The sequence below is a fragment of the Dendrobates tinctorius genome, unplaced genomic scaffold (assembly GCF_039654945.1).
Source record: "Dendrobates tinctorius isolate UK_male_01 unplaced genomic scaffold, ASM3965494v1 ptg000065l, whole genome shotgun sequence".
In the NCBI taxonomy this organism is placed as follows: domain Eukaryota; kingdom Metazoa; phylum Chordata; class Amphibia; order Anura; family Dendrobatidae; genus Dendrobates; species Dendrobates tinctorius.
Window position 1 is genome coordinate 15,113,263 of NW_027361733.1, and position 18,659 is coordinate 15,131,921.

The window sequence follows — 18,659 nt, forward strand, 5'->3', positions numbered from 1 at the left end:
TGTTAACCTCAGGTCAGATAATCATTAAATTAAAGGTCCATTATTAGATCCATTGGATAAAGGTCCATGGCTAGAGGGAATTTAATGGATAAAGGTCATACATTAAATAATCCATCATTGTATAGCTCATGGTGTAAAAAGTCTCCCATTGAATAAATGCAGAGATAAATTTATGCAATTAGATGTCCATTATTGGTTGGACTGGTAAGCTACAATAACTATGGGGTACTTCACACTAAGCAAGATCGCTAACGAGATCGCTGATGAGTCACCGATTTTGTGACGCATCAGCGATCTCGGTGTGTGTGGCATGCATCAGCAACCGGCCCCCCTGCCGGGTATCGCTGATTGTGCAGGAATGTCCTGGGCCATTTTTTGATCGTTGGTCTCCCGCTGGCCAGCACGCATCGCGTGGCAGCGGGAGACCAACGATCAGCGAGCTCTCAGCACTGTAAGCAGACGCTGGGAGCTGGTATCCAAGGTAAATAGCGGGTAACTAAGCGCACGCATCCCTTAGTTACCCGCTGTGTACCCTGGATACCAGCGTGCTCACGCTGGGAGCTGGTATCCAAGGTAAACAGCGGGTAACTAAGCGCCACGCGTACTTAGTTACCCGCTGTTTACCTTGGATGCCAGCTCCCAGCGCGAGCACGCTGGTATCCAGGGTACACAGCTATTTACTCTGGTTACCAGCGTCCTCGCTGGTCCTTATCGCTGGTGAGATCTGCCTGTTTGGCAGCTCACCAGCGATCATGTAGCGACGCACCAGCGATCCTGACCAGGTCGTATCGTTGTCAGGATCACTGGTGTGTCGTTTAGTGTAACGGAGGCCTTATAAAATTGAACAAGCCTCCAAGTTGACAATGACATCATATAGATTTGGCACAATTGTTAACCCATTGTATATATTTTTTGTTGTACTGTATATATTTTTAAGCCATAATCAATCTACGGTATATAATATCTTCATATAGTTCCTGTCTTGTTATGTCCACCTCTAATCTTCCAGAGGACATTTCATGTGACACAATCTGAAAGATTCACTCAGTCATTAGCAGGTTTTTTATACTGATAGATAATCCTGGGGTGGGTGATAATATTCTTATCTCAGTGTGTGTTTGCACAGGGCAGGGATGTCTCCGCTGCAATGGTGGTAGACAGGCGATGACACTCTCTAGGGGAAGAGTTATGGATTTGGCTGGAGAAGACTCATGTTATGCTTGTCTTTTGGCAGAATGTGTGACACCGGGGAAGGACTGTTTATCTTTCAAACCAGAGAAGGTGAAGCCATTTATCACAAGGTTCATTCAGCCGCTCTAGCGATAGCCGACCAACATGAGCGGTTACTGCAGAGCGTCAAGAATTCAATGGTATGTAATGAGATAATTGTTCTTCTATCTGTCTATATCTATCTATCTCATGTCTATCTACCTATCTATCTATCTTCAGTCTATATTTCTACGCTTCTGTTTTTTTTTTCAGTCAAGATGGGGTGCAGAGTGTACATTAATGAGAAAAAAATGAACTTTTTAGAATTTACCAAATGGATGCAATGAAACAAAGAGTGAAAAATTGAAAGGGGTCTGAATACTTCCGTACCCACTATATATGTATGATCATTCAAAGGGGTTGAGCTCTTTAGTGCAATCCTCCACCTACCCTCTATTTGGTCATTAAAGGGAACATCCCCTCCTAAGAGGAGATCATCCCCAGAGGTCACATCTTCCTGCCCTGTGTTATGTTAATAATCTTCAGGATGTCCCTATATTACTATTCAGGAGTAGTGTCTCTTAAATTAGGACTAATGATGACATAACAATGATGAAGGGGAATCGGACATTATCTTCTTCTCCAGGGCAGCTTGAAGAACCCTCAAATCAAGCATAGCAGCTAAATAAACATTTGTAATTAGGAAATGCGTGGTCCTTATCTGACGAGTCTGGTCATCTTCAATAGAAACTACCCAAGGAGAAAAAGCAGTCAGAAATCCATAAAAAACAAATTTTATTAAATAATGTAAAAATATTTTATAAGGACATACGGTGCATGGTAGGGAAAACAGGAATAAACAGCATCATGGTCAAAAATGGGGACCAGCCACACTGCAAGCATCGCACCAGGAATAAACGTATTAAAGTGAACAAATTGACAATAATCGGACAGGGAAAGAATGGCAAATATTGTAATGGCAAGGAGTGTACAGAAGCATCACCACATAGCCAAAGGATAATATCCTTTGGCAAAAGATAATATTGCTGTACCTGGAAGCAGTGGTGGCAGTGGGGTCGATCCAGTCCCCGACGCGCGTTTCGGAGCCAAAGGACTCCTTCCAGCAATATTATCTTTTGCCTTTATCCCTGATGCTTTACATAGCATCAGTTATGTATGTTATGTGTCCTTTACGGGCAGGGTAGTTTGCCATCTAATAGGATATTATCCTTTGGCTATGTGGTGATGCTTCTGTACACTCCTTGCCATTACAATATTTGCCATTCTTTCCCAGTCTGATTATTGTCAATTTGTTCACTTTAATACGTTTATTCCTGGTGCGATGCTTGCAGTGTGGCTGGTCCCCATTTTTGACCATGATGCTGTTTATTCCTGTTTTCCCTACCATGCACCGTATTTTTACATTATTTAATAAAATTTGTTTTTTATGGATTTCTGACTGCTTTTCCTCCTTGGGTAGTTTCTATTAAATGTGCAGTGTCCTCTACATTGGTTAGTCCTAATATGTGGATCATGATATACAATATATATTATTGATCATAATTTATGGCCGTTTAGTCATTGACTTTCTGGCCTCCACATTATTATGTCTTCTACCTACTCATTTGGTCATCTTCAATGTATAACTCTAACGCACAACGCCTGAAGCTTGTACTACAAGACCGAATCTTCAACCCTCCTAGAGTCATTTCAGAATACAGCAAAATCAAATTTTGTAACAGACAGACAAAAAGAGAACACCAGCTAGTGGAGGATAATGGGATATATTGAATTAGAGTGCCATCATCTTGGCTGGGGAGGAGGTGGGAAGGGATAGGGTCAAGTGCACAAGTGGTGAGTTGTGAGTTGGAGAGGAGATTAGTAACCTCTCCTTCAGTGATGTTGGAGAGGGAGGTTATGGGGTTTGGGCATTGGTCTGGTATACAAATGGATTATGGTGGTTGACCAATAAAGACTTGCCATGTTTGGTCTATCTATTTTTGAAGTGTGTGGCAAAGTCCTTGGCAGAGATTAGGAAAATCGGAGGGGGCAGTGGTGGGCGGAGGAGGGAGTTAAAAGTGTTGAACAACTGTTTGGGGTTGTAGGATAAGGAAGATACAAGGGATGTAAAGTAGGCCTGTTTAGCAGAGGTGATAGCTGATTTGAATGCGAGTGTAGCTTGTTTGAATGAGGTGAAATTGTCTTGCGAGTGCGTTTTCTTCCAACGCCACTCTGCAATTTTGGATACTTGCGGAAGCTTTTGAGTGATGTTATTGTGCCAGGGTTGTCTTTTTATTCGTCGCACTCTGCTATGCATGAGAGGGGCGACCGAGTCGATAGCCGATGCAAGAGTGGCATTGTAGAAACTAGTGGCAGTGTCTGTGTCATGGAGTGAGGATATGGAGGACAGTGTTAGGATAGAGTCAGAGAGTGTGATAGTGTCTAGATGTGCGAGGTTTCTGCGGAGGTGTGCATGCTGCTGGACATGGGTGACAGGTGAGGAGGACAGGGATGAGAAAGTGAGTAGATGGTGGTCAGATAAAGGGAGAGGCGAGGTTGTGAAGTTAGATAGGGAGCAGAGACAGGTGAAGACCAGGTCTAGTGTATGTCTGTCTGTGTGGGTGGCTGAGGAGAACCACTGAGTAAGTCCAAAAGATGAAGTGTGTGACAGGAGTTTGGAGGCTGCCGACTGATGAGTGTCAGTGGGGATGTTAAAGTCACCCATGATGATGGTGGGAATCAGAGGCGTAGCTAGGGTTTTGCTTTAGGGGTGGCGAAACTTCTGAGTGGGCCCCTAACTAGGTAACTTTGATTAGAACTCGCTGATGCACCCTAATAGTGGATGTAGGAGATTACTGTGCTGTTACTCAAAATAATCCCAATATAAAGACCAACATGGATATTACATGGTCAGTGGTAAATACCAGTCTTACAAAACATACAAGTGATTACTGCACAGTTACAGATAGTGTCTTACCACTGACGTTCTTTCTGATGGAATCGTTCACTTTTCCCGTCTTTTCCATCTGGCCCAGACCAACATGACAGCTCCTCCAGCCACGACTCTGCTACAGAGAATACAACAAAGACACGCTTCACTTCTCATATTCCAGCCCCATCACCATCTATCTCCAACCTGCACAAACCCCTCATCCTGCTGATACCCCAATGCTGAGCCGCTGCTGCCGTATGTGTCCCTATTACTGCACCTGATACCCCAATGCTGAGCCGCTGCTGCCGTATGTGTCCCTATTACTGCACCTGATACCCCAATACTGAGCCGCTGCTGCCGTATGTGTCCCTATTACTGCATCTGATACCCCAATGCTGAGCCGCTGATGCCGTATGTGTCCTTATTACTGCACCTGATACCCCAATGCTGAGTCGCTGCTGCCATATGTGTCCCTATTACTGCACCTGATACCCAAATTCTGAGCCGCTGCTGCCGTATGTGTCCCTATTACTGCACCTGATACCCCAATACTGAGCCGCTGATGCCGTATGTGTCCCTATTACTGCACCTGATACGCCAATACTGAGCCACTGCTGCCATGTGTCCCTATTACTGCACCTGATAACCCAATGCTGAGCAACTGCTGTCGTATGTGTCCCTATTACTGCACCTGATAACCCAATGCTGAGCCACTGCTGCCGTATGTGTCCCTATTACTGCACCTGATACCCCAATGCTGAGCCGCTGCTGCCGTATGTGTCCCTATTACTGCACCTGATACCCCAATGCTGAGCCGCTGCTGCCGTATGTGTCCCTATTACTGCACCTGATACCCCAATACTGAGCCGCTGCTGCCGTATTTGTCCATATTACTGCACCTGATATCCCAATACTGAGCCGCTGCTGCCGTATGTGTCCCTATTACTGCACCTGATACCCCAATACTGAGCCGCTGCTGCCATATGTGTCCCTATTGCTGGACCTGATACCCCAATACTGAGCCGCTGCTGCCGTATGTGTCCCTATTACTGCATCTGATACCCCAATACTGAGCCGCTGCTGCCGTATGTGTCCCTATTACTGCACCTGAAACCCCAATGCTGAGCCACTGCTGTCGTATGTGTCCCTATTACTGCACCTGATACCCAAATTCTGAGCCGCTGCTGCCGTATGTGTCCCGATTACTGTACCTGATACCCCAATACTGAGCCACTGCTGCCGTATGTGTCCCTATTACTGCACCTGACACCCCAATGCTGAGCCGCTGCTGCCGTATGTGTCCCTATTACTGCACCTGATACCCCAATGCTGAGCCGCTGCTGCCGTATGTGTCCCTATTACTGCACCTGATACCCCAATACTGAGCCTCTGCTGCTGTATGTGTCCCTATTACTGCACCTACTGTGTGGTTCTGTGTGACCTCTAAATTCTAAAGCATCCCTCTATAATATAGTAATGCCGGTTGCAATTGCCCTAGAAAACAGTGCCCACATTTTGGCCCCTAGAATGTAATATTGCCATTTTTACCCCGTTTGACAGTCACTGTAACCTGAGTTTCCCTATAACAATACGTGCCCACTTTACATTTATTAATGTCCTGAGTCCCCCCCGTACAGCTCCCCTATACACAGTATAATGCCCCCTCACTGTATGCATACTGACCCCTTAGTATCCCCCAATGATGGCTCCAACACTGTATGATGGCCCCCTCAATAATCTCCACATTGTATGATGGCCCCCTAGATAGTCCTCAATATAGTATAATGCAGCCCCCATGGGCAGACGCAATAGTACAGTTGTGGCCAAAAGTATTGACACCCCTGCAATTTTGTCAGATAATACTCAGTTTCTTCCCGAAAATGATTGCAAACACAAATTCTTTGGTATTATTATCTTCATTTAATTTGTCTTAAATGAAAAAACACAAAAGAGAATGAAGCAAAAAGCAAAACATTGATCATTTCACACAAAACTCCAAAAATGGGCCAGACAAAAGTATTGGCACCCTCAGCCTAATACTTGGTTGCACAACCTTTAGCCAAAATAACTGTGACCACCCGCTTCCAGTAACCATCAATGAGTTTCTTACAATGCTCTGCTGGAATTTTAGACCATTCTTCTTTGGCAAACTGCTCCAGGTCCCTGATATTTGAAGGGTGCCTTCTCCAAACTGCCATTTTTAGATCTCTCCACAGGTGTTCTATGGGATTCAGGTCTGGACTCATTGCTGGCCTCCTTAGAAGTCTCCAGTGCTTTCTCTCAAACCATTTTCTAGTGCTTTTTGAAGTGTGTTTTGGGTCATTGTCCTGCTGGAAGACCCATGACCTCTGAGGGAGGCCCAGCTTTCTCACACTGGGCCCTACATTATGCTGCAAAATTTGCTGGTAGTCTTCAGACTTCATAATTCCATGCACACGGTCAAGCAGTCCAGTGCCAGAGGCAGCAAAGCAACCCCAAAACATCAGGGAACCTCCGCCATGTTTGACTGTAGGGACCGTGTTTTTTTCTTTGAATGCCTCTTTTTTCCTCCTGTAAACTCTATGTTGATGCCTTTGCCCAAAAAGCTCTACTTTTGTCTCATCTGACCAGAGAACATTCTTCCAAAACGTTTTAGGCTTTTTCAGGTAAGTTTTGGCAAACTCTAGCCTGGCTTTTTTATGTCTCGGGGTAAGAAGTGGGGTCTTTCTGGGTCTCCTACCATACAGTCACTTTTCATTCAGACGCCGACGGATAGTACGGGTTGACACTGTTGTACCCTCGGACTGCAGGGCAGCTTGAACTTGTGTCGATGTTAGTCGAGGTTTTTTATCCAACATCCGCACAATCTTGCGTTGAAATCTCTTGTCAAATTTTCTTTTCCGTCCACATCTAGGGAGGTTAGCCACAGTGCCATGGGCTTTAAACTTCTTGATGACACTGCGCACGGTAGACACAGGAACATTCAGGTCTTTGGAGATGGACTTGTAGCCTTGAGATTGCTCATGCTTCCTCACAATTTGGTTTCTCAAGTCCTCAGACAGTTCTTTGGTCTTCTTTCTTTTCTCCATGCTCAATGTGGTACACACAAGGACACAGGACAGAGGTTGAGTCAACTTTAATCCATGTCAACTGGCTGCAAGTGTGATTTAGTTATTGCCAACACCTGTTAGGTGCCACAGGTAAGTTACAGGTGCTGTTAATTACATAAATTAGAGAAGCATCACATGATTTTTCGAACAGTGCCAATACTTTTGTCCACCCTCTTTTTTATGTTTGGTGTGGAATTATATCCAATTTGGCTTTAGGACAATTCTTTTTGTGTTTTTTCATTTAAGACAAATTAAATGAAGATAATAATACCAAAGAATCTGTGTTTGCAATCATTTTCAGGAAGAAACTGAGTATTATCTGACAAAATTGCAGGGGTGTCAATACTTTTGGCCACAACTGTATATTGCAGCCCCCCATAAGCAGACTGTAATGTAAAGCAGCACCCCCCACCCCCCCTATAGGCAGCCTGTAATATAAGGCAGCACTCCTCCCATAGGCAGACTGTAGTATAAGGCAGCACCCCCCCATCCGCTCCATACACCTTGTTCACACACAGCTCCGCTCTGAACACCTTGTACATTAACGGCTCCGCTCACCCCATACATACGCGGCTCCGCTCCTCCGTACACCTCATATATGCATATCTCTGCTTCGTACACCTTCTACACACACGGCTCCGCTCTGTACACCTCATACACACACAGCTCTGCTACATCCACCTGGCTGTAAACTCCTCCCAGACCCCACACATAAACCACCTTATCCAGCACCAATGCATGACAACCAGCACAGCAGAGTCCTGCAGCCAGCCTCTGAAGCCCCTGATCATGTGACCCCCTGACTCCGCCCCTCCTGTGACCTCATCACAGGTCCTGTGCCTACAGATTAACTCAGGACGACATTGCCGGCTGTGATCCCATTGCTGGCACCGGGGCCCCCCACCGCCTTCTCAGGGGCCCATAGCGTTGTGCACGCCGATACAGTTACAGTAGTGTAGCTCCGGTGGGCCCCTTCAGAGCGCAGGGCCCGGGGCGACCGCCCCCTCTGCCCCCCCGGTAGCTACGCTACTGGTGAGAATGTCAGCAGAGAGGTGAATAAGCCAGGTGGAAAACTGGTCAATAAAGGCAGTGGTCGGGCTGGAGGTCAGTATATGACAGCCACTTGGGGGTTGCAGGAAGAGTAGATGTGGACAGAGTGGACATCAAAAGAGGGGAGGATAAGGGAGGGTAGAGGTGGGATTGGGTTAAAGGTACAGTTGGAAGAGAGGAGAAGGCCCACTCCTCCACCATGTCTGTTGCCAGGGCGAGGAATGTGGGTGAAGTGGAGGCCGCCGTAACATAGCGCAGCAGGGGAGGATGTGTTGGAGAGTGTCAGCCATGTTTCGGTGAGGCCCAGGAAGGAAAAATTACAAGAAGTACAGAGGTTGTGAATCACATGGAGTTTATTGCAGACGGAGCAGGCATTCCAGAATGATCCAGAGAGAGGGAGCAGGGTTATGGTCATCAAGGGCACAGGTTTGTAGTAGGCGAGATTTCGGGTGTTTATATTAGGTTGGGAGCGATAGAAGGGGAAATAATGCGAGGTATTAGCTGTTGTGGGGGTCAAGGATTGGGAGATATATCACCAGCAGTGAGGAGAAGCAGAGAGAGAGAGCAGGTGGGAGGAGAGTGGCTGGCTTGTTTTGTGTTTTATTAGGAGAGATCTGAGGTTGAGGAGGAGGTCAGCAGAGGAGGTCAGGTGGGGAGGCAAGAAGGAAGGAGAGATTATTATTTGGTTAGAGGGTGCTGGGGTTTGCGGATAGCAAAGGAGAGTGAGGAGCAATGGAGCCAAAACTGTTAGGGCATATGCAAGCATGATGAGAGTAATTGTGGGGGAAAGAGAAATTTAGTACATTTAACACTAATGGTTAGTCGTACCTTCTGCTCACTTCTGGTCCATTTCTGGCATATTTCTGCTGAATACGCCTGGGACTCTGAATTTATAACAACTTAAGTGCACATGACATAGGCCAGGTGTGATCAGGAGGGAGGGGCAGCAGGGAGACTGACCACAGACACAGGAGGGGAGAATTAGGAGTCAGAAGCGAGAATACAATCAGGAAATAGTCAAACCCAAATGGATAAAGACAAGTGTGTTAGCATCAAGGAATTATAGTGATTAACATGCAGGAGCAAAAAAACATCCATGCCAGTAATGACAGGGACAAGCATAGGATACAGTCATTATCCTGTAAACCAGATGTCAGTGTGCCACTGTTCTAGTATCAGTGTGTCAAAATCCTGCACCCAAGTGTCAGTTTTCATCTTGCTGTACCCAAGTGTCTGTGCCATTGTCGTGCACACCGTGTCAGTCTGTGATTATCCTGTATCCTAAGTATCAGTGTCGTTATCCTGTAAACCAATTGTGTCACTGTCCTAGTGTCAGTGTGTCATAATCCTCAACTCAAAGTGTCAGTGTGTTATAATCTTCTAGCTTGTGTCAAAATCCTGTACCTCAAGTGTCAGTGTCATTGTCCTGTACCCCAAGTGTCAGTAGGTGGTGCTCCTTCTCCATCTGGACAGTCAAACTGAAATTTGCTCCTCACACTCTGATCATGGATGAGCCCATGATTGTGCTGGTAGCTGCCACAGCTCATTGTGGTGCCGCTCTCCGTGGTCCTGGAATTGTTTGATGTCACTACATTCACAGCAGAGAAGTTCCTGAATCTCAGGGATGTGTGATGATTGCTGATAGGAGCCGCCATATAAGACATGGCTGCTGTTTGCCAATCGTCGTCTGAGATATATGTGAAGAAATTGAAAATATTAAAGGGTACTTGTGATTTCAGCCGATTATTCAGAATGAGCTGCTGTGTGCGTACATGAGGAATAGCAGTGTCTCAGATGACTAATGTCCTGTATTTTCACCACTTTGCCCTCTGCAGGCTCTCTATAATTGTCAGATGTCTCTGAGCTAGTGGGTGGAGGGTAGCTGCTAGGATATCATCTATGCACAGCAAACATTGATATGAGGGGATTGCTACACTTGTCTCTCTATGCACCAAATGCTCATAAGTAGTAGCAGCAACATGGAGGAAATTATAAAGCAGTACTGAGCAGTGTAGCTGTGATTTCAGCAGCATCACTCTGTGCATCTCTGCTACTTTACCTTACTCTGTTCCTCTACCACTCTCCATAGACTTTAATCAACAAAGTAAAGCTGGCACTCAGTAAAGCTGGCAGTTTGTCATATTGTGGCCCAGATGGATTTTAGCAGTTTTCCAGAGTGAGTGGAGAAAGAAGCAGCTTTCTCTGATGCAATAAATTCCAAAGTTTTTTTTTCCACTTGTAATATTGATTTATACAAAATTTTGTGAAAACAGCAGTGGCCATTTAATATCACCAGGGATGGGCGGATTTCTATACTTGTTAACTGTAAGGCATCGGCATGCTTATCAGGATATCAGGAGGAAAATCCGCAATAACAATTAAAGGGTCCATTCAGCATGGAAAAATCAATGCTAATTACATGGAGAACAAGAAAAATGGTATCATGAAGAATTTTTGCAAGTGGTGTCCTGATGTTAGGTAGGACACAGAGTTATATAGTGGAAGGAAGCTGTTAATAAGATTATCATGTTTTTCTTGCAGCTTCAAATGAGAATGAGCGAGAGGACAGTATCTCTCAACACCATGGTCCCATTACCTCGCAGCGCATACTGGCAGCACATTACAAGACAGCACAGTACAGGACAGCTCTACAGCCTGCAAGGTGAAGTACAAAGAATTCTACCTATTTCTTTACATCATTGACTTTTACAAGAGCATTGACTTATTATTTCAGTGTACTGACTTATTATATTACAGCACTCTTATAGGAGCACTGACTTATTATCTAAGGGCACTGAGTTATTATACTAGAGAACTTACACTATAGGAATACTGACTTATTATATTAGAGCACTTATAGCTGAAGAGCACTGACTTATTATCTCAGGGCACTGACTTGTAATGAAACATTACTTTCTAATGCAACAGCACTGACTTATTATATTACAGCACTGACTTATATATTACTTCACATGCCTATAAAGTAAAAGCACTGACCTCGAACACTGGCTTTTAATGCTAAAGTCTTCCATTATAATGTAAAACCATTGACTTATTATATTAGAAAACTCAGGTATAATATAAGAGCATTAACTTACTATATTATGTCGCTTGAAATCTAACATAACAGCACTGACTTATCATCTCAGGACACTAGCATACAACATAACAGCACTAATTTATCATTATAGGTCACTGTCACTGACTTATTACCCCAGAGAAGTCAGGCATTTACTTATTCTATTAGAGCATTTATAAAACAACAGTGGTGACTTATTTCAGGCACTGACTTATTATATTAAAGCATTTACTTATATCATAAGAGCACTTACATATTGTCTCAATACATTGACTTTATATATTGGATCATTCACTTATATGAGAAAGGACTTATCTCAGGGTGCTGATTTATTATATTTGAGTGCTCACCTATATCATAAGAGCACTGACTTATTATCTCATGGCATAGACCTATTATCTCAGCGCACAGAGTTATTACATTAGAAATTTGTTAAATAGCAGCATTGACTTATTGTATTGCTGTACTAACGAAAAACAAGGCAGTCCTATCTTTTAAGTAGCCTAATAACTGCCTATGGTGACGTGACTGGGCAGGACTTCCATCGTCATTCTGACTAACAGCCGGCTCCCCCAGTTAGACAGTGGAAATCCGACTGTCAGTCAGAATGATGCCAGAAGTCCCGCCCTGTCGACAGAGCAGACTGGAAAAGAAGCCTCCGCTCTGTAGACATAATGTCAGTAGATGTTTCTGAATCCCCAGCAGGAGGGATCTGTGACCGCTCTGTGTCGGGGTAGAACGGCACCGTGCACAACAGGCAGGTAAATTGCAATTGCTTGCCTGTTAGGTTATGTGCACACGGTGCGGATTCTGCTGTGGATCCGCAAGCAATGTACAGTACAATGTTATCCAATGGCTTTTAAAATCCGCAGTGCACATGCTGCGGATTTTTCTGCTCGGATTTGCTGCGGTATTAAATCCGCAGCACGTCAATTCTTTCTGCGGATTCTGCTGCGGTTTGACACCTATTCCATTGTCTAGGTGTTAAAACGCAGGGGGAATCCGCAGGCAAATTTGCAGGAAAACAGCAGGTCACTTTACCTGCAAATCCGCGCGGAAAAATCTGCAGCTGAATCCGCACTGTGTGCACTCACCCTTAGTGCTTAGGTACATTTTTTGTTTAGTCCCGGATACCCCCTTTAAGTGTTGTAATATAATAAGTCAGTGTCCTGATGTAATAATTCAGTGTTCTCATTACATTAGAACATTCACCTAAATCATAAGGGCACTGACTTATCACTTACTTTTTATATTAAAGCTGTTATAAAATAAGAACACTAACTTATTATATTGCTGCACTAATGTAAAACATAGCAAAACTGACTTATTATCTCAGGTGCTATCACTAATTATATTACAGCATTTACCTGTATCATAAGTCAGTGCCCTGAGAAAATTGTTATGAATGAGTCACCGTAGGAGGCAAAAACAGAAATACTAGCTAAGTCCAGAAAACCAGAGAAGTTGGCAGCTAACGGATTGCAGACCCCTGAACCTATCAAACAACAACTAGCAGTAGCCGTGGGGGGTTCCTATGGTGCCCTAGACACCTCGATCACAGCCGGAGAACTAAATAGCCTAAAGACAGAAAGGAAAATCTAAACTGCCCCAGAGCAGACCCCAAAGCAATAGGCAGCCCCCAACATATAATGACGGTGAAGCAAGATGAAAAAACACTAACACAGATAGAAAGATAGGCTGAGCAAATGATGGTGCCCAAGCTAACTAAATAGGACAGGATAGAAAAGCTGCTGTCTGCAATTCGCACAAAAACCCTATCAAAACATGAGCCAACAGACTGACAGGGAAAAAAAACCCTGAAGACGCTAGGCTTCAAAAAGACTATATCAGTACTCAGGTATTTTCTAAAGACAGAGCAAAAAGGCAAAAAGGAATTCTGCTCACCCCAGCAGGGAATGGCAGAAATCCAGAAAAACAATGCAAAACAAAACCAAAACACAAATGCAAAAAGCAGAGCAGAAAACTTAGCTTTTGAGGAGCAGGAATCAGACTGGTCTCCTAGAATCCCTCAGAGAAATCACCAGCCAGGCAGAAGGGCATCAGCTGCCTTATATCCAGTCAGCAATTCCCGTCACCCAGTCATCATCATCCAGCTCAGGTGCTTGGTAATCAGCCTCACTACCTTCCTTCACCAGAAGAGGGAGTTCATCAGACCTCAATGGTGAAGGGGAAAATGAACTCACAACAGATAATACCATAAGAGTGCTGATTTTTGTGTTTGAACATTGGTTTACATGAACACTGACATATTATCTCGGAGCTCTGACTTATTATCTCATAGCTTTGACTTATCTAAGAGCTTTGCATTATTGTCTCCGAGCTTTGAATTATTGTCTCATAGCTCTGACTTATTGTCTCAGAACGTTGAATTATTGTCTCAGAGCTCCAACTTGTTATAACCGAGCTCTGACTTATTTTCTCAGATGTCTCAATTGTCTTCTCAGAGCTTTGAGATAATGGTGCACTCATTAATACAAATAATACATGAGTTACTTGCAGACCGAGGCCCCAGTATAACAAACCACAGTACAGTCTTAGTGAAGGTGAAACTTGTTAATCAGCTGCTCGCTCCCGTCATTAATATATGTGTAGGATTATTAATTACTATTCTACTAATGAAAAGTAAATCAGTTTATATATTAAGGAGCCGGCAGCCGCTCCACATGGAAATCAGGTAGGATAATTAAATTAAAATGAAAAATAAAAAATACTGCATGAAATCGGCCACAAGTACATCAGTAAATGATGTGCATCAATCTCAATTACTCGAGCTGGCTGCAGACATGTTATTGATTTCCAACATACTTGCCTTCATTTACTTGGATACATTATATGAATTTATAATCTCCTCCTCGGAAGAGAATAGATATGCGTCAGCTTTTGCCTGTGCCTCACCTCCCCTTATACTGTAGTTACTGTCCATTGTCAAGCCCAATAGTGTGTCATGTAGTTGTCAGGTATCGCCATCTAGTGGTGTTCTTGGGTATCACATACTTATGTGTCATATTACTGACAACAGGTGCTTCTCACACAATTAGAATATCATCAAAAAGTGAATTTAATTCTTTTGGGTTTTCATTGGCTGTAAGCCATAATCATCAACATTAACAGAAATAAACACGTGAAATAGATCACTCTGTTTGTAATGACTCCATATAATATATGACTTTCATTTTTTTGTATTGAAGAACTGAAATAAATTAACTTTTTGATGATATTCTAATTTTGTGAGATGAGCCTGTATGTACATGTCTGAGATAATAAGTCAGTTTACTAACATAATATCTAGATGTCTGAAATAATAAGTTAGTGCCCTTATATAATATCTTGTTGTTTGAGATAAAAAGTAGTTGGCCTGAATTAATATTTGGATGCTTGAAATAATCTGTTATCATGAGATTATATGTAAATGTCTGAGATGATAAGTCAGTGCCATGAAATAATGTCTGTGTGTCAAAGATAAAACGTCAGTGGCATGAGATCATATATAGATGTTTGACAAAATAATATAGTATCCTGAGATAGCAAAAAAAACAAACAAAAAAGCTAATTTTTGCTTTTGCCTGAGATCTAGATGTCTGATGTAAGTCAGTGCCTAAATATCTAGATGTCTGATTTGAAACTTCCATGCTCTGAGATAATAACTAAATGTTTGAGGTAATTACTCAGTCCTCAGGGATATTATGATACTATGTAGCTTCTGGACATAACACTGAGGTATCAAAAAATATGTATATTTCTGAGATAATAAGGCAGTGCCCTGAAATAATATCTAATTGTCTGAGATAATAAGTCAGTATTACAAGATAAAATCTAGCTGTCTGACAAAATATGGCATCCTAAGATATATCTAGAGGTCTGAGATAAAATGTTTGTGGCCTGAGATAACATATAGATGTCATACAATAATTGAATATTCTGAGAGAATGAGTAGATGTCTGATATTTTAATAGTATCACTGGATAATATATATACATATGTCTAAGATAATAAGTCAGCGTCTAAATATCTAGATACCAGAGATAAGTCCGGAGATAATATCTAGCTGTCACAAATAATAATATGGTATCCTGAGATAATATTAATAGTAGAATATTTTGAGATAATGTGTAGCAAGCTGTCTAATAATAAGAACATTTCTATGTGGTGAGATAATAAGTCAGTGCCAAAATATATCGATATCCAAGATAAGTTCGGAGATATTATCTAGCTGTCACAAATAATAACAATATGGTATCCTGACATAATAATAATAGTAGAATCTTTTGAGATAATGTGTAGCTAGCGGTCTGAAGAACAGATATTTCTGCGTGGGGAGATAATAAGTCAGTGCCAAAATGTCTAGATATCAGAGATAAGTCCGGAGATAATATCTAGCTGTCACAAATAATAATATGGTATCCTGACATAATATTAATAGTAGAATCCTCTGAGATAATGTGTAGCTAGCTGTCTGATAAAAAGAATATTTATACGTGGTGAGATAATAAGTCAGTGCCAAAATATCTTGAAATCAGGGATAAGTCTGTAGATAAAATCTAGCTCTCACAAATAATATGGTATTCTAAGATATTATTAGTATTAGAATCTTCTGAGATAATGTGTAGCTAGCCGTCTGATAAAAGAACATTTATATGTGGTGAGATAATAAGTCAGTGCCAAAATACCAAAATATCTTGATATCAGGGATAAGTCTGTAGATAAAATCTAGCTCTCACAAATAATATGGTATCCTGAGATAATATTAGTAGTAGAATCTTCTGAGATAATATGTAGCTAGCGGTCTGACACAAGAATATTTCTACTTGGTGAGATAATAAGTCAGTGCCAAAATATCTAGGTGTCTGAAATAAAGTTGTACAATTTTGAGAATATCTAGAATACATGCTCTGAAATAAGTCACCTCTCACATCATTGGACCAAATCAAATGATAAAAAGGTAATTTTTAAATTTTTCTTTCTTCTTCTATCTCCTGGTGAGAAGACCTCTCCAATCCACAGAAGCTTCATCGGACAGACACATTCCCCACGTACCGGTCTGAGCACTGACAGACGCTTGTGTGGACTTCTTGGTTATACTTTAACAATAAACTATTTGGAACTAAAGAAATAGCTCAAACCACTTATCTCCTGCGGCCGACGAGAGGAGCGGCGCCAACCATCAGCCCGGATATTTATATATTCAAAAATGCTACTTTTTTTTATTCTCACCAACACTGTGCTTTAAACATTTAGGAAGAACTTTTTTTTTTATTTTGACTTTAATGAAATATCGTCCGTTCATATCAACGAGTGTAATCCGTCCACTCTCCTGCTTGTTGTGGAACTACAACTCCTAGCATTCTATCATAAGCTGCTGGGAGTCACTTCACATCAGCTGGAGAGCAACCTATGACTTCTCGGATCTGATCACTATTGCATTTTCTTGTTTTAAGTTATGTTTTTAGGGGGCCTGAGTCTTGTCCTTTTGCATCTCCCTGGCTGGTTATTTTATACATCTTCATTTTCCCCGTGTGTCTCTGAATCCTTGGATCGGCGAAATGTTTCCGCTGCGGAGAAACTCTAAAATGGCTAAAATTCAAATCGAGGAAATGCAGAAATTATGGAAATTATGAATGGTTGAAAATTAAACCTTGTTAATTTTTATTTTTAATTAATGATCAATGTGACCATCCTGGCTTTCTACAGATGGGTCTCCTTACCCCACTGTCATCTATTAAATAAAGAAACAGGCAAAGATCTGGTAGAGAACTTTCTGGATATATTTTAAAGGGAATCTGGTAGCAGGTTTTTGCTATGTAATCTCAGCAGCATTAAGGGACAGAGACCCTGATTGCAGTGATGATTCACTTATTTTACTGGGTGCTGCAGTTGTGATAGAATCGTTTTTTTCTGCTGCAGATCTAGCAGAGCTCAGTTGTTTTGCTGTGTATAATCCACCCGTACTCTAACTTTAGGTGTACATTATACAGTGAGAGAGAGAGCTGCTAATCAGTGGTAGAGATATGGTTGGACTAGGAGGCATGAGGCCAGTTGTCCTGTAGTGATAATCTCCTGCTAATAAAAGACTGATTGTATTAACACAGCAAAACACAGCCAAGTAAGTGACACATCGCTGTAATCAGGAGCTCTGCTCTTACATTTGTTGCTCTCAGATTACATAGGAAAAGAAACTGCTGACAGATTCCCTTTAATACAGTACATACATGAGCCTGAATTGTAGATGACGCTAGGTGGTAAGGGAGAGGGCAATAATTTTCAGAATATAGCACTATATATCACTATTGATTCACACATGATTTGTTCTAACTGGAATTTTTTTTTATTTTTTTTAATATCACAATGTGTACTAAAACAAACATAAATTTTGCAATTTTCACACTGACCACTGGGGCTGTCTCAAGCTCTTACTTCCTATTCTTTAAGGAAATTCACACGTACATTGGCAGCAAGATATGGACTCCAACTCTACAGGGGCATAACGAGCGTGGTCGCAGAGAGTGTTACCGCGACCGGACATGTACGGGAGTGAGCCTGCTGATGCTAGCTTCAGCTGGATGTGCATCCAAGCTAGCCAATCAGAAGCCGGCAGCTGACGTTAGCGTGGCAGTCATAAGAGGTGCATGGCATTGACATCATGTACTGCTCGCACTGTCACACTGAAGTCAGGTACAGAAGACTGAAGTCAGGTACAGAAGAGCATTTTTTTTATCATTTAAGAAACCAGAACAGACATTATACCAGGAAGGGGCCCAGGATGGGGGTCATTATGCAAGGAAGTGGTCCAGGATGGGAGTCAGTAAACTAGAATGAAGGTCACTATACCAGAAAGGGGTCCAGGATGGGTGTCATTATTCCAGGATGGAGTCCATGATGGCGGTCATTATACCAGGAAAGGACAAAGGCTAGTGGACAGTATACCAGGAAGGGGCACATTATAGGGACATTATATCAGGATGGGGGACTTGTTATAGGAAGGGGACAATATGGAGGACATTATTACAGTAAGGGGTCCAGGAAAAAAGAAATTATACCAGGATGGGGACATTATACCAGTATGGGGGCTGTTATAGCAGGAATGGGCTCAGGATGAGGGGCATTATTACAGGATGGGGGCCAGGACAGGAGACATTATTACTGAAAGAGACCAGGATAGGAACAATTATTACAGAAGGGGGCCTAGGATGAGGGGCATTATTACAGGAAGGGTCGAGTACAGGGAACAATATTACTGAAAGGGGCCAGGACAGGGGGACATTATTAAAGAAAGGTGCCATGA

The 18,659-nt window shown here is 42.5% G+C and overlaps 1 protein-coding gene across 1 annotated transcript in view; it reads left to right on the forward strand.

Moving 5' to 3' along the window:
- The window catches only part of DOK5 (docking protein 5), a 115,384-nt gene extending 98,351 nt beyond the window's left edge, over positions 1-17,033 (forward strand). Inside the window, exons 6-8 of the mRNA XM_073580657.1 lie at positions 1,235-1,370; positions 10,822-10,942; positions 16,365-17,033. Of these exons, the coding sequence (XP_073436758.1) occupies positions 1,235-1,370; positions 10,822-10,942; positions 16,365-16,429 (322 nt within the window). The 3' untranslated portion in view covers positions 16,430-17,033. The remainder of the gene's footprint in view (positions 1-1,234; positions 1,371-10,821; positions 10,943-16,364) is intronic.
- The last annotated feature ends 1,626 nt before the right edge of the window (positions 17,034-18,659 follow it).